This window comes from Triturus cristatus, chromosome 7 (genome assembly GCF_964204655.1).
Source record: "Triturus cristatus chromosome 7, aTriCri1.1, whole genome shotgun sequence".
Taxonomy (NCBI): domain Eukaryota; kingdom Metazoa; phylum Chordata; class Amphibia; order Caudata; family Salamandridae; genus Triturus; species Triturus cristatus.
The window spans coordinates 635,257,154-635,271,811 of record NC_140590.1 but is presented as its reverse complement, the minus strand read 5'-3'; the positions used below and the strand labels follow the sequence as shown (position 1 = coordinate 635,271,811).

The window sequence follows — 14,658 nt, the reverse complement described above, 5'->3', positions numbered from 1 at the left end:
AAGATCATATGGTTGTCGACACAATTGCAAATAAAAAAGTCCGTTTCAGTAAGGATCTACAAGTCATTGTTGGGAATGATGTCCTCTTGTATCCCCCTACTCCCAAATTGCAGGTTCCGCGTGAAGCCTATACAAGAACTGCTAGACGAGCAATGGCTTCAGTCGCAGGGATCCTTCGAGGATCGAATAGTAATCACTCCTCAGATGAGAGACGCCCTGTCATGGTGGAAGATCAGGGATCATTTGGCGGAAGGACTGACTTTCGAATCACAGACCTACAATTTCGTGATGATGGTTGGGGAGCGCATCTCCAGGAGCTCAAAATTCAGGGACACTGGTCAAAGTCCGAAACGCAGCTCCACATCAACTTGCTAGAGCTGAGGGCCGTGTTCTTGGGACTCTAGGCTTTTCTTCCCAGAATTCGCGGATCTATCAGGTTCTGGTGAAGACGGACAGCTCAACGTTTGTTTTACCTGCTAAAACAAGGGGGCACAAAGTCGAAACTTCTGTCAAAGGAAGCACAAGACATTTGGAAATGGCTTCTAGCTCACAACATCTCGCTTCAAGTGCAACATGTTGCAGGAGTGGACAACACAAGAGCGGATATTCTGTGCAGATCTCCCGAAATCTCTCACGAGTGGGAACTACATCGGAAGCACCGTTCCAAAGTTTTCAACGTATGCGGCACGCCAAGGCTAGACTTATTCGCGGACTGCCACAATTCGAAATGCAAAAACTTTGCAAGCAGGTTTCCGCAGAAGGGATCGTGGGGCAATGCGCTACAGATGTGCCTTTCCCCCCTTTCCTCTAATATTGAAAGTCTTAAGGAAAATGAAATCAGAGCCGTGCCATCTGATTCTGATTGCACCAGCGTGGCCGAGACAAGCGTGGTTCTCCGAACTTCTCAGACTCTCAATGACACCCAGGATACAGTTCCCATTAGTGCAGGATCTGATAACTATGAGCAACGGACAGATACTGCATCCAAATTTGAAATCGCTCAGCTTGTCAGCATGGAACCTCACGAGCATGAATTCCACCTGTTAAAGATCCTTCAGGACTGCAGAGACATTCTATCACGATCCCGGGCAGTCTCCACAAACAAAACATATGCGGCGAAATGGAAAAGGTTCTGTCAGTGGTGTGCATCTAACGATTTGCATCCATTTCGGGTCTCGTCTGCTCAGATTCTCCCATATCTACTGACTTTGGCCAAATCTGGACTCTCTCATATGTCCATAAAAGTACACCTAGCCGCTATTTCAAGGTACACAAGAGTTCCTGACCGACCCTCTCTTTGGTCCCAAAGAGTTATTAAGGAATTCCTCAGAGGGCTCTTCAGAATGTTCCCTCCTGTTCAAAGACCAGTTGTTCCTTGGCAGCTGAATACAGTTCTTACACAGTTAATGAAACCGCCCTTTGAGCCAATCCATAAGGCGGAATTACAATTTGTCTCATGGAAGACAGCGTTATTGTTAGCGCTCACATCGGCAAGAAGGGTCAGCGAGATTCAAGCTTTCTCAATTGCAGAACCATTCCTACAATTCAGGCAGGACAGAGTGATTCTCAGGACGAATCCCAAATGTATTCCTAAAGTCCCCTCCAGCTTTCATCTGAATGAACCAGTAGTTTTGCCTACATTTTTTAAAGACCCGTCAACAGCGGCAGAAAGAGCGTTGCACTCTTTAGACGTCAAACGATGTCTCAAATTCTATATCGACAAGACCCAATCATACAGAAAGACAAATCAACTTTTCGTAGCCTTTGCCGGTCCCAGGAAAGCGGTGGCACTTTCTAGGTCTAGTATCTCGAGGTGGATATCGTCAGCAATATCCTTGTGTCATAGCAAAGCTGGTAAACCTTTACAATCTAAAGTACGTGCGCACTCCACAAGGAGGATGGCAACTTCTACGGCTCTATTTGCAGGGGTGCCACTGCCAGACATTTGTAGAGCTGCGACATGGAAGAATGCGCACACCTTTACTAGACATTATTGTCTGGACGCAGCGTGGAGAAAGGATGCAGCAGTGGGACAAGCAGTTCTACGGCACCTATTTCATTAAGGTATTTATCATGAATTATGACGATGATTGAATGTACAATATATCTCTGTTGACACAAATGTTTCAAATACTGCAATGTATGTTAACAATCTATACAAATGAGCAGAGCCCGCGGTTATTGGGGTTCTAGCCCGGAAATGCAGTTTGGGATAAGTACTGCTTACTATTCTGATACAAGCATGTGAATCTATGAAAGATTCAATACTGGAGAAAAAACTAGTTACTTACCTGTACACTATGGTTCTCCAGTATTATCTTTCATAGATTCACATGCGGCCCGCCCACCTCCCCATTTCTCAGGCAGAACCTCATTGTCTCTAGATCTATTTTAGTCTCGCACTCAGGGCTGGAAATCTGAGGCAGGAAGGCTCTGCTGGGTAGTGTGAGGGCAGGGCTAGCAGCCGATTGGCTGAGTCTTGGACCACATAATGATGAGATTTGGTTACCCAATAAGATGATTCCCTATGGGATTTTGCTATGCAGTTTTTCTTATACTGCTGAAGTCATTCTGTTACCGTGAGACTCCCACCATGACGACGGGGAAGATACAATCATGTGAATCTATGAAAGATAATACTGGAGAACCATAGTGTACAGGTAAGTAACTAGTTTTTTACATTTGTTAGATTTGCGTAGTCTCAAATTATACATGGATAAGACAAACGGCATATGAGCATCAGACCAGCTATTTGTATGATTTGCTCAACCACGAAAAGGTCAAGCCCTGACCACACAGAGAATAGCTCGTTGACTGTCAGCCTGTATTGCTTTCTTTTCATGCCAAAGCCAAGCATCCGCTTCAGGGAAGAATGATGGCACATTCCACCAGGGGCATGGCTTCAACTGCAGCTCTGTATGCTGGGGTGCCATGGAAAGACATTTGCCATGCAGTCACCTGGAGGAGTAGGCATATGTTCATGAAACAATACTGCCTAGATATGGAAGCAGAGGCTGATGCAGCAGTGGGACAGGCACTTCCAAGAAACTTGTTTCTTTAGAGATGAGCTTTCTTCTCACTTTGTTCTTTTCTATAATGTGTACAGCTTGCTATTCTAATTTAAACATGTGAACATATAAAAGTTACTTGCCTTTAAAGCTACTTCTCCAACATTGCCATCTTTCATATTTTCACATGCGACCCTCCCTCCGCTCCAGTCAGAGGCTCATTGTATTCTATTCTCATAAACTTGTGCTTTGAAATCTGAGCAATGATGGCGTCTAGTGGGAGTAGGTGTGGTTAAGCTTTCACCTCATTGGCTGAAGTTTGGATTCATCCAAATGAGGTGGATGTGTTACTAAAAATGCTATGTTTCAGGCCTATGGCCATTTTACAGTATATACTGTATGATGTATATTGTTACTCTGTATTTTAACATGCAGGGCATTCCCAGACTGACTGGGAATGAAGCATGTAAATATATAAAAGATGGCAATGTTGGGGAATTGGAGTTACAGGCAAGTACCTAAATTGTTCTCTCATAAGAGTAACTTTAAGGTGCTATCTAGTGACTAACATCTCAGTGAATCCCCTAACCCAAATATATTCAAAACAGAAGAACTTCTTTGAATCTTTGTTGGTCGTGACTGTTGATGCTGAATTGGGTAAAAGAAGACTGGATTTTCTTTTACCTGGGTGTCTCTTTTAAGGATGTATTTTTAGCTATTTAATAAAGGGCATCAGCAGTATTATTTTTTCAATTTGAGTAGCTTGTATTGCTTGTCATAATAACACATCACATTATCTGAACTTTGTAGCTACATTTTCTTTCTTATAGTCTTGAAATGTATGCTTTCTATCGCCTATCTTAATTATATCCTGGATGGAAAGGTAGAAAGTAATGAGTAGTGCCTTAATGTCCCCATACTACAGCAATATCCAACTAAATGACATATACATTGTAGTGGCAAAACCAAAAAGAAGTAGACCATTTTAAATACATTTATATTCCTTTAAGAATTTTACTGCTGGTGTTTTACTTTGAATTGTAGGTGGCTGCTGATAGTTTTATGTGACTAACCCATTTTGCTTGGTTTTTGTTTGACTGTTAAAAACGTGGAATGCGTTTCCTGACCATTCATGGGTTTCCTGACCATGTGTTTCCTGACCATTCAAGTGTTTACTGTAATGTTTGTTTGCCACTGTTACTTTTTCAATAACTGTATTGTATTCAGAAATAATTGATTGTTCCTTAATAAACTGTTGTGAATATCTTGTAGGTCTAACTGGATTAAAGCAGTTCAGTTGTGTAGTAAACCTAGAGAATTTGCATTGGCACTTGCAATATTGGAGTGTGCTATTAAACCAGTTGTCATGTTGCCAATCTGGCGGGACTCCCTGGGACATACAAGGTAAAGCTTTTTGTAAATTTTGTTTCCTGTTGTAACTGCATTGTTTGAATAGCCAGTTAAATGTCTTTTTAACTTGCCACTTGCTATGTTTGAACCTTATAACAATAGTCATAAACTTCAGCAATGTGATTGTTAAGCTGACATTGTGTTTTATGTGCTTTGTTCCTGAAGTAAATATTGCCCGCACACAAGTTATCTATTGTTTGACTGTTCTAGTAGTTCTAGCTCAATTTCACTGGATAAGCTTTTCTCTAAAATGCTTTTTTGCTTGCCCTTTTTCCCAAGGGCTATGGCCTATTCCTAGCCAGCAGGCTTTAACTTCAGAGTCCAGTCCAGTAGCATAACTTTCAGCTTTCGGGGAGGGGAGGGGAGGGCGGGGGTAGGTAGAGGCAAAAGGAATCTAAAGAGCCTCTTATTGCATGTCTGTGGGTGTTGAGAAGAAGAGGAAGTAGGCCTTTGGCGATGGTGGGAAAAGTTTTAAGTACCTCCATGACTTCCAACCTTTATCAAGCTGCTTCTTGGTTTCAGCATTTCATATTCACTATGGGCATGGTGATACTAGCTGTCTAGAGCAGTGGTTCGCCAACCTTTTCGAACCACGACCCACTTTTTAAAACAACAACCTTCCTCCCTTTAATGGACATAAGGTGAGGTGATTTTTTTAATGTAACTAAAACATCGTGTTGTAAGGCATTGTCATTTACAGACAGCACATTTTCAATTGAAATGACCACCAAATTTGCACAGATATACAGTTTTACTGATAAAATTATGTAACGCGCAAATGATAATGTATGGAAATCTGGTTTCTGTGAATATTTATAATTTGTACATCACCAAGTAAAGTTCCTTGATTTGTTTTGATCCTATTTAAATCTGTTTCCAGCACTCTTCAGAATAAAAAAAAAAGTGCACACAGTTAGTTTACAGGTATTTACATTTTGTTGTGTATTGCAGAAAACCAACATCCTACATTGTCACATAATTCACTCCTCACGCCTTGCATTGACAGAAAGAAAAGTAAACACCAATCCTCATGTTCTAAGAATAAAGCTGCCTGGTATTTGCCCTCTGTCTTTGAGGCACTGGCTAATCTAACACATATCATACAGAATTTAAAGGCATCTTTATTGCTCTGACTTTTGTGACCCAGCAAAGTTTAGCTCAACACTAGTCTAGAGGGCAATGTCCTCCTTTGTACTGATTGTTCTCCGGCCTTGCCTATGTATGAGAGAAGTATAGCTCCGTCTTGGTGATGAGACAAATAATCTTATTTGTTTGGTGCCTAGTCCATCAGATCACTACAAGATGTTTGGTGGCTGAAGGAGATCACCCTTATGGCAGCAGTATCATTCCAAAACAGAGCTTGAAGCCTCTATTACCTTGTATTATAAGAAGGGCTACTGAAACATAACTTGGGGCCCCATAATCTTTCATATCTTGCAGACGAACAGTTCCAAACAAATTTCTTGAAAGGAAATACATAATTCTTGCCTTAACAGTGGTATTACTGGTAGAGAAAAAGGATTTCTGACTTGTTTGCATTTTAACTTTGTTACTTTTTTCGTACTGCATAAATACTTTGTGCACTGCCTTTAATTTTAGCCTGTCAGCCCTGTGCCATGGCTACCAAGGAATTGACATCAGGTTTAATTAGTGACTTTAGTGGTTCACCCTCACAAGGATTTTACTTATTACTTGAGGTTGGTACTTACCCCTGTCAACTAATAACCCAATTTCTTATAGTTTTCAACCAATATTTGATGTAGCCAACCAATTTCTATTGTCCCCACTGCCAAAGCACGAATCCCTGACAATCGGGTTAGTGGTTAAGTAGACGTGACCAAACCATTTCAACGTTTTTGGCAGCCTTTAAACAATGCCAACTTCTCTATTGCCATGTTTGGCAAAGGTTCCGTACCCATGAACCCTTTGATGGATGTTCAAACATTTTTCAATAAAGTAATATGTTTGAGGCATGTGAGCTGTAGATCACATGCTGTGCATAGCTCGCCATCTAGTGTTGGGTCCTGATGTTAGCACTTTGTTTGTCTTCGAAGAAGTCTTTCCAGTCAAGAGGTAGGTGACTCCTCCTTTCGGTGATAGTGCTCATGGGCATTGACTCCATTGTTAGATTGTTTTTTATCGCCATCGGGTTCGGATGTGTATAGCTGCGCTCTGGTTTGGCACTGTTTCTCGGACCCCTAAGACACGCAATCCACTACCCTTCACGGTATTGTTATTGATCACGGTTTCCCACACTTTGTGTATCGTCTCAACTCAAAACAACTTCGATCGGAAAACTCGTGGCAGGTTGTCGGGCCTACACGCGCCGACAGCTCTAGCAGTCGATGGAACAGACTCCTTTCTAGTTCTGCCCTGAGTGTCGTGCTAAATTTCCATGCACTGGCTTGCACGAAGTGTGAAACCGCTGCCTGTCCCAAGATAACGACGAGAAAGACTGCAACACGTGCTGATCATTTCGTTCGAAGAAAACGCTTTGTGACCGTCGGACTTGACGTCATGAGATGCAATATCAAAGCGGCTCCGCACCGGACATCTTCGGCGAAGATTCCGACACAGAACATCACGCTCAAGGAGCCGAGGAAGAGGAACGACATATCTCGGTGTCCGCAGCTGCCTCCAACATGGAAGAAGAGGAGCGGGTTACTCCGGGTCAGCGTACTGTGAGTAAAGATACCACCTTGCGCCTTCAGCAAACAAAGAAAAAGGCTCCGGTCTCTCCTCTGCCTTCGGGCCAAGGTTGGAACCTACAAAAAGTTTCAGACGCCCATTCCTTTGGCCCGGCACCGGAACACAAACAAAAGCCTTCCAGCTCGGGCTCGAGACTGCCCCATGTCGCTGCCCAACCAACACCTTCAACACCGAAACGTCTCTCGTTGACAATCCTATCGTTTCCCGAAGAATCCACCTTCGGCACCGAAAGGTTCGGAGCCGAATACTTTGACGCCGAAACCGGTGAGTAAGGACAAAGACTCTCCATCTAAAGAGCCTCGGCCCGATGCCCCGCCTTCGGATCCGAAACAGAAAAAGCTGGTGATAAACCCAGATACGGGACATACCCATGCCAGCCGTAGAAAAAAAAACGGAAAATAGGCCAGAGGATTACCAGATTCCTCTCAAAAGAAAAATTGTCGGTACTAATCCTTCCCCACCTTACATTCTACCTCCTTCCCCCACTGGTCCCAATTTACTCATCACACCCCAAATTCACCACCACTATCACCTGACCCATAGCATGACTGGGATGGGGATCAGGATAGGCCACAGGACATTGACCCTTGGGAGGATTATCACACTGACCCAAACACTGATAATGACCCTGATCTATATCCGTCCAGACCCTTGCCACCTGATGATAATATTGGATTTACTAAGCTACTCAACAGGGCTGCTCAATATCACGGGGTGGAGCTGCATAAGGAGGCATTAGAAGAGGACTTTCTATTTGAGACCCAAAGTTCCTCTCAGAGAGCCACTCATACAGTGCCAATGCTTAAAGGGATGCTAAAGCGCGCAGATGAAATATTTAAAGATCCTGTGAGGGCAAGAATAATTACACCTAGGGCGGAGAAAAAGTATAAACCTGCACCTATTGACTTCACTTACATCAGAGGTCAGTTGCCCTTAGACTCTCTTGTGGTTTCCAACACTCGCAAGAGAGCTAACTCACAGACCACAGGTGAGGCCCCTCCTCCTGACAAGGAGTCCAAGCTAATTGATGCTTTGGGCAAAAGAGTAGCTTCCCAATCGGCCAGTCATTGGTGCATTGCTAATACTGAAGCTTTGTTGGCTCGATACGATGGGGCTCATTCCGATGAACTAGAAAAGCTCATGCAATTTCTTCCTGACGAGCATAAGTCTAGAGCTAATGATCTTCTCCAGGAACGTAAACTCATTACCAATACTTCCATCAGATGTTCCCTAGACGCAGCAGACACAGCAGCTCGTGCAGTTAACACTAGCGTACTACTACACAGGCATGCTTGTTTAAGAATGTCAGGATTCAAGCATGAGGTGCAAACCTCCATTTTCAATCAATCGTTTTGACAAGGAACATCTCTTTGGCCCAGCAGTTGATACCTCGCTGGAGAAAATGAAAAAAGACATGGGGGACGCAAAGTCAATGGGGGCTTTGCAGTTATCTACAAATAGGGGTTCCTTTCATCGCTCCTTTTAATGGGTGGCTCCAAAAATGTATCCACAGAAACTCCCTCCTCCTCTTACAAGGGTAACAACTAATCGCCCTCATCAAGAGTCTATTTCAGAGGAGGTTTTAGAGGAAACAACGGTAAGGGAAGAGGCAGAGGCAACTCCACATGCACTTCCCCTGCAAACAAACAGTGACTTCCTTCCATTACGCCCGATCATTCCACTCCTGTCGGGAGACGTCTCTCTCAATTCCTACCTGTCTGGAATTTAATCACCTCAGACAAGTGGGTACTACAAGTTATCCAATATGGTTGCTGCCTGGAGCTTACAGACATGCCCTCAAATATTCCTCCAAGATCACATGCTATGTCACAAGAACATCTCACCCTCCTAAGGCAAGAGGGTCTCTCTCTGTTAGAAAAACATGCTATAGAGCCAGTCCCCTTACAATACCAAGGGACCGGGGTATACTCCCTGTACTTCTTAATTCCCAAAAAGGACGGCTCTCTTAGGCCTATACTAGACCTCAGAGAACTAAATCTCTACATTCAGTCGGACCACTTTCACATGGTCACACTCCAGCAAGTGCTCCCACTACTTCAACAAGGCGACGTTCTATCCACTTTGGACTTAAAGGACGCCTATTTCCATATTCCCATACACCCTGTTCACAGCAAATACCTCCGATTTGTGATAGTGCCAGCATTATCGCTTCAAGGTCCTCCCATTCGGAGTAACTACAGCACCCAGGGTTTTCACAAAGGGCTTGGCAGTAGTCACAGCTCATATACGAAGACCGCACATTCACGTCTTTCCATACCTAGACGACTGGCTCATAAAAGCCAGCTTGCAACAAAGCAGCCTACGCCACAGTCAAAAAACAGTGCAACTACTCCATGACCTTGGGTTCTCTGTAAACCTGACCAAGTCTCATCTACAACCATCCAACAGACAAGGGTATCAAGGAGTCACAATACACTCTCAAAAAGCTCTAGAGTGTCCCAACCCAGCCAGAATCTGCAACATGCAGACTCTAATCTCTCAGTTTCTGCCCAACACTCATTACCAGTTTGAGTGTTCATGCAGTTAATAAGAATGATGGCGTCTTTCATCTTAATCGTACGTTACGCAAGACTTCAAATGCGTCCGCTACAAGAATGCATAGCATGTCAGTGGAACCAGGCTCAGGGTCGGGTATCACCCATCGCTCTCTGCAGTGGTGGAATACACAAAACCTTTTAAAAGGGCGGCTCTACATCGAACCAGTTCCACAGATAGTGCGAACAGCAGGCACATTGCTCACTGGCTGGGGAGCTCATCTCCAAAAACATACCATTCAGGGCATGTGGACTCTGCAACAAAAGCAGCTCCACATAAACCATCGAGAGCTCCCAGCGATTTTTCTAGTGCTCAAAGCGTTTCAACTTTATTTAGCAGGCAAAGCTGTCTTAATTCATACAGACAACATGACAGCAATGTACTATATACAAAAACAGGGGAACACACACTCTCTCCAGCTGTCACAACTAGCTCAGACCATCTGGAGATGGGCTATAAGTCACAAAATGTATCTCCTTGCAGAACACCTTCCAGGAGTAAATGACCAGATTGCAGATCTGCTCAGTCATCAACGACAACAGATCCACGAATGGGAAGTCCACCCTCAGGTTCTCCTCACATTCTTTCAAATGTGGGGCTTCCCAGAGATAGATCTGTTCGCCACAGACCTAAACGGAAAATGCCCAAGCTTCGCATCCAGGTATCCAAACCCATTGTCCAAAGGCAATGCACTATGGATGAATTGGTCAGGGATATTTGCCTACGCTTTTCCGCCTCTCCCACTCATTCCATTAGTGATTCGGAAGCTCAGACAGCAATCTCTGATTCTAATCCTAGTTGCTCCCACATGGGTCTGTCAACCCTGGTTCACAACCCTATTGGAGTTATCAGTAGTTCCTCACCAAAAACTACATCTTACTCCCAATCTCCTCACTCAGAGCCATGGAGACGTAAGGCATCCAGATCCAAGACATCTCAACCTTGTGATCTGGCACCTGAAATCTTAGTTTGGCTACCTCTGTCTTCTGCCAGACTGCATGAATATCATCAAAGAGGCTAGGCGCCCTACCACAAGAGCATGCTATGCAGCAAAGTGGAAGCGGTTTGTGACATACTGTAACAACAATCAAATAAACCCGCTTGATGCTTCAATACAAAACATCATTTGCTATCTATTACATCTACAGTGTACCAATTTAGCGTACACATCCATACACTTACATCTTGCTGCAATAGCTGCATATCTACAGAACAGACAACATCTGTCTCTTTTTAGAGTGCTTGCTATTAAAGTATTTATGGAAGGACTTAAAATAATCATTCCACCAAGACTTCCACCTGCTCCAGTGTGGAATCTCAACATTGTCCTTACCAGACCAATGGGTCCAACTTTTGAGCCATTGCATAGTTGTGAACTGCAATTTTTCACTTGGAAGGTAGCTTTCCTCATAGCTATCGCATTACTGAGGAGAGTGGGTGAGCTTCAGGCACTAACCATAGAAGAACCATTTTTACAAATACACCAAAACAAAGTGATTCTTCGGACTAACCCCAAGTTACTACCTATAGTCATTTCTGCCTTTCATATCAACCAATCTTTTGAGTTGCCTGTGTTCTTTCCTCGACCAGATTCTGTGGCTGAACGTGCACTACACACCTTAGATGTGAAAAGAGCATTACTCTACTACATTGAAAGGACAAATCATTTCCTTAAGACCAAACGACTATTTGTTGCTTTTGTTCCATCACTTATAGGCAGTCCTATATCAAAATCAGGTATTGCACGGTGGATAGTCAAGTGCATTCAAACATGCTATATTAAAGCAAAACGCACATCACAATCCCCCCTAGGGCACACTCCACTCGGCATTTTTAGGAAATATACCCATAGATGACATTTACAAAGCTGCAAAATGGTCTACCCCACAACCATTTACGAAACACTATTGTGTAGATGAGTTAGCTAGACAGCAAGCTATTGTGAGCCAAGCAGTTTTACGTACTCTATTTCAGGCAGCTGCAACGGCTACAGGTTAGCCACCGCTTTGGGAGAAAACTGCTATATAGTCTATGCACAGCATTCCTCGAACTAAAAATGCTACTTACCACAGTATGCATCTGTTCTTGGCATGTAGAGCTGTAGATTCACTTGGCACCACCCGCCTCCCCGGGTACCTAAAGCTGTTGCAGTACTATCTTATTTAGATACAATATACATGGACATCTCTCTTTACTACTCTTACTAACTCCATCGTCACCCTCTGCTGCAAAACAATCTAACGATGGAGTTGATGCCCGTGCGCACTATCACCGAAAGGAGGAGTCCCCTACCTCGTGACTGGAAACACTTCTTCGAAGAAAAACAAAGTGCAAACATCTGGACCCAACACTAGATGGTAAGCTATGCACAGCAAGTGAATCTACAGCTCTACATACCAACAACAGATGCATACTGTGGTAAGTATCATTTTCCTTTAGCTGCTCCTGTTGATGATTACGATGTAGGTTACTCCACCTGTCATGCCCTCCTGTCACATTTAGTAATGCCACAGCTAGGTCTCTGTATAGTTTGTGATGACATCAGTATTGCCAATTTGCATTCCATTCATATGTTTAGAAACATATGTAGAAACATACCTAATGCAGAGTCACAGTGCCGACCTATATCCGAGGTCGTTTGATATATATATTTCAATCTGCTAGGTGTCCGATACCATCTCAAATTTGTATGAAGCTGGCTCTTTATATAGTGTACCAAAATTAGGTGCACTGTGTAGAGTGCAGGTATCTCTTACAAGTGTACAGGGGATTGCTTTAACAATCCCAAGGTGCTCTAGTTGTGGTAGAGTGGTTGAGCAGCCTTAGTCTTATCAGAGGGTAGTGTTAGGCATTTGTTGCACACGGTCCATAAAGGAGACGCACACTCAATAAGGAAATCTGATGCCAATTTATAAAAATAACACAGATTTTTATATTATTCTAGACACCAAGATCTTCTAGATCAGCTAAGTACTTTTCAAGTTAGCAATATTCATAAACACAAAAGTACAGCTGTAAGATTTGAGACATGAGCCTCAAATGCGGTAATGTTATCCTATGGGAGAAACATACATGCATAGGATCACTTGCGAACGACTTACAGGACTGTTCTTCTGGACTTAAGGTAAGTAGGGGCAAAGCCCCAAGAACGCCACAAGAGTTGAAGGTTTCCTGCCCTGGGAATGTCCAGGTGCAGAGGTGCTTTCAGCTGTGGTAGCCTCGTATGCTACATGTTGAAGTCAATGGGGTACAGTACCTGCAAAGAAAGGCTGCAATGAGGGACTGGGAGACCAATTTGGCAGAACCCAAAGGGGGGCTCGGCTCTTGAAGGTCTCAGAACCTCATAAACTCCATCAGTTTCAATGGACTCGAGCGGGGGGGTTTGGGTGCAGTGGTGTTTTGTCGGTCTGGTCTGCGAATTTGAGGCTCTTGCAGTTCTCTGTACACCTGCAGAAGAGGGAGAACACACACTGCAAGATGACTTCTGCTGAAGTCCCTTGACATGCAGATCGATTATAGCAATGGTGGTTTTCGGTCTGAACACAAACAAAACTTGGTGCTTGCAGCAGACTCCGGTAACCCAGGTATTGGTGCAGGGAACCTCCAAGGCTGATCAGCATCTCGAAGACTGGATGGATCGACGGGGCTGACCTCCTGGACACTTAGTGATCTTCTCCTGGGCTGCTGCTACGTCGGTGGAGCCAGTAGTCCGCAGATGGGTGAACAGGACTGTGCAGTCGGTGCTTGCAGAGAAGTGGCTCCTCCACTTCAAGGGAGATGCTGGATGGTTGGTTAAGTGCTAGCATCTTGCCGAGGCTTTTGTAGGATGCACAGCTGTAGAATGAGTTGGGTCTTTGCAATTGTCGGACTTGGAGCAGGCAGACCGGTTTGGGCGCAAGTCCATAGCTAGTCCACAGTTCTTGAGTTCTTTGGCTCTTCTTTGTCCTCCTTTGGTCAGGTAAATCTTTGTTCCTGGTGTCAAGGGGGGTCCTAAATACTAAATGTAAGGGTGTTGAGGGGAGTGAAGGGTAGTAGCCAATGGGCTACTTACCCGTGGGATCATTACACCCCCTATATGAGCACTTCCTGTTGGGGGTGGGAATAACCTTGTCCCAGAGCTCCTAATTCCATAAAACAAACATGATGGTGGAATCCTTCTTTTGTGGAGCACATCAGGTAGCCCACCTTAGGGGTGTAACTAGCATGGTGGTGCAACACGCCTACCTGCATAGCTAATTTCCTGCCTGTCTTGGTACCAAATGGACTTCAGGGCAGGGGTTGGCATCCCTCGGGTGTGAGGGAAGCCGAGGTCGCATATCAAAGGCAGCAGGGGCTTTGAAGCCCCTGGCCTTGGTACGCTAACTCACTAACTATTCTGCTGAAGGAGGTGGGAACACCTTTCTCTGGAGCAGGCATTGTTTCTGGCCTTGGAGAGCGTGGGCTGTCACCTGAAGGGGGGTTAGAAACATATCTGTGGTGGCAGGCAGGACAATACCAGTCAGCTAGCACACTCAGTAGTGGTGGGTTTTTCAGGGGCACTTCTAAGGTGCCCTCTGGGTGCATGTCATAATAAATCTTGTACTGGCAACCGTGCAGATTTATGGAGACCAGGTGTTTGATACCATAGGTTTCCGTAAAGCCATTATGTAGCTGGGGAGCTTGTAATAAACAGTTCCCAGTGCATACACTTAAGTTGGCTTCCCTGTTCACTTCTACGATCTAACATTGAACTAAAGAGCACAGGGGCATATCTGCTCATGCAGATATGCCTTCACACGTAATATAATGCACCCTGCCTTATGGTTACAAGGCCTGCTGTAGGGGCAACTTACATATATTACATGCAGTGACTTTGGCATGGCACACAGTGAGTGTGCCATTGTGGGTTTTCACTCATGGTTTGCACCATTACACGGTCTGCAATGGCAAGCGGTATGCAATTTGTATGGGGATCCCTTAGGGTGACATAGTACAT

General features: G+C 44.3%; 1 protein-coding gene across 5 annotated transcripts in view; it reads left to right on the top strand.

Annotated features, from left to right (window-relative positions):
• The window catches only part of BPTF (bromodomain PHD finger transcription factor), a 1,440,172-nt gene that overhangs the window by 224,598 nt on the left and 1,200,916 nt on the right, over window positions 1–14,658 (top strand). For all 5 annotated transcript variants that reach the window (XM_085617259.1, XM_085617261.1, XM_085617262.1 and 2 more), the window contains exon 9: window positions 4,281–4,412. In XM_085617259.1, the coding sequence (XP_085473385.1) occupies window positions 4,281–4,412 (132 nt within the window). The remainder of the gene's footprint in view (window positions 1–4,280; window positions 4,413–14,658) is intronic.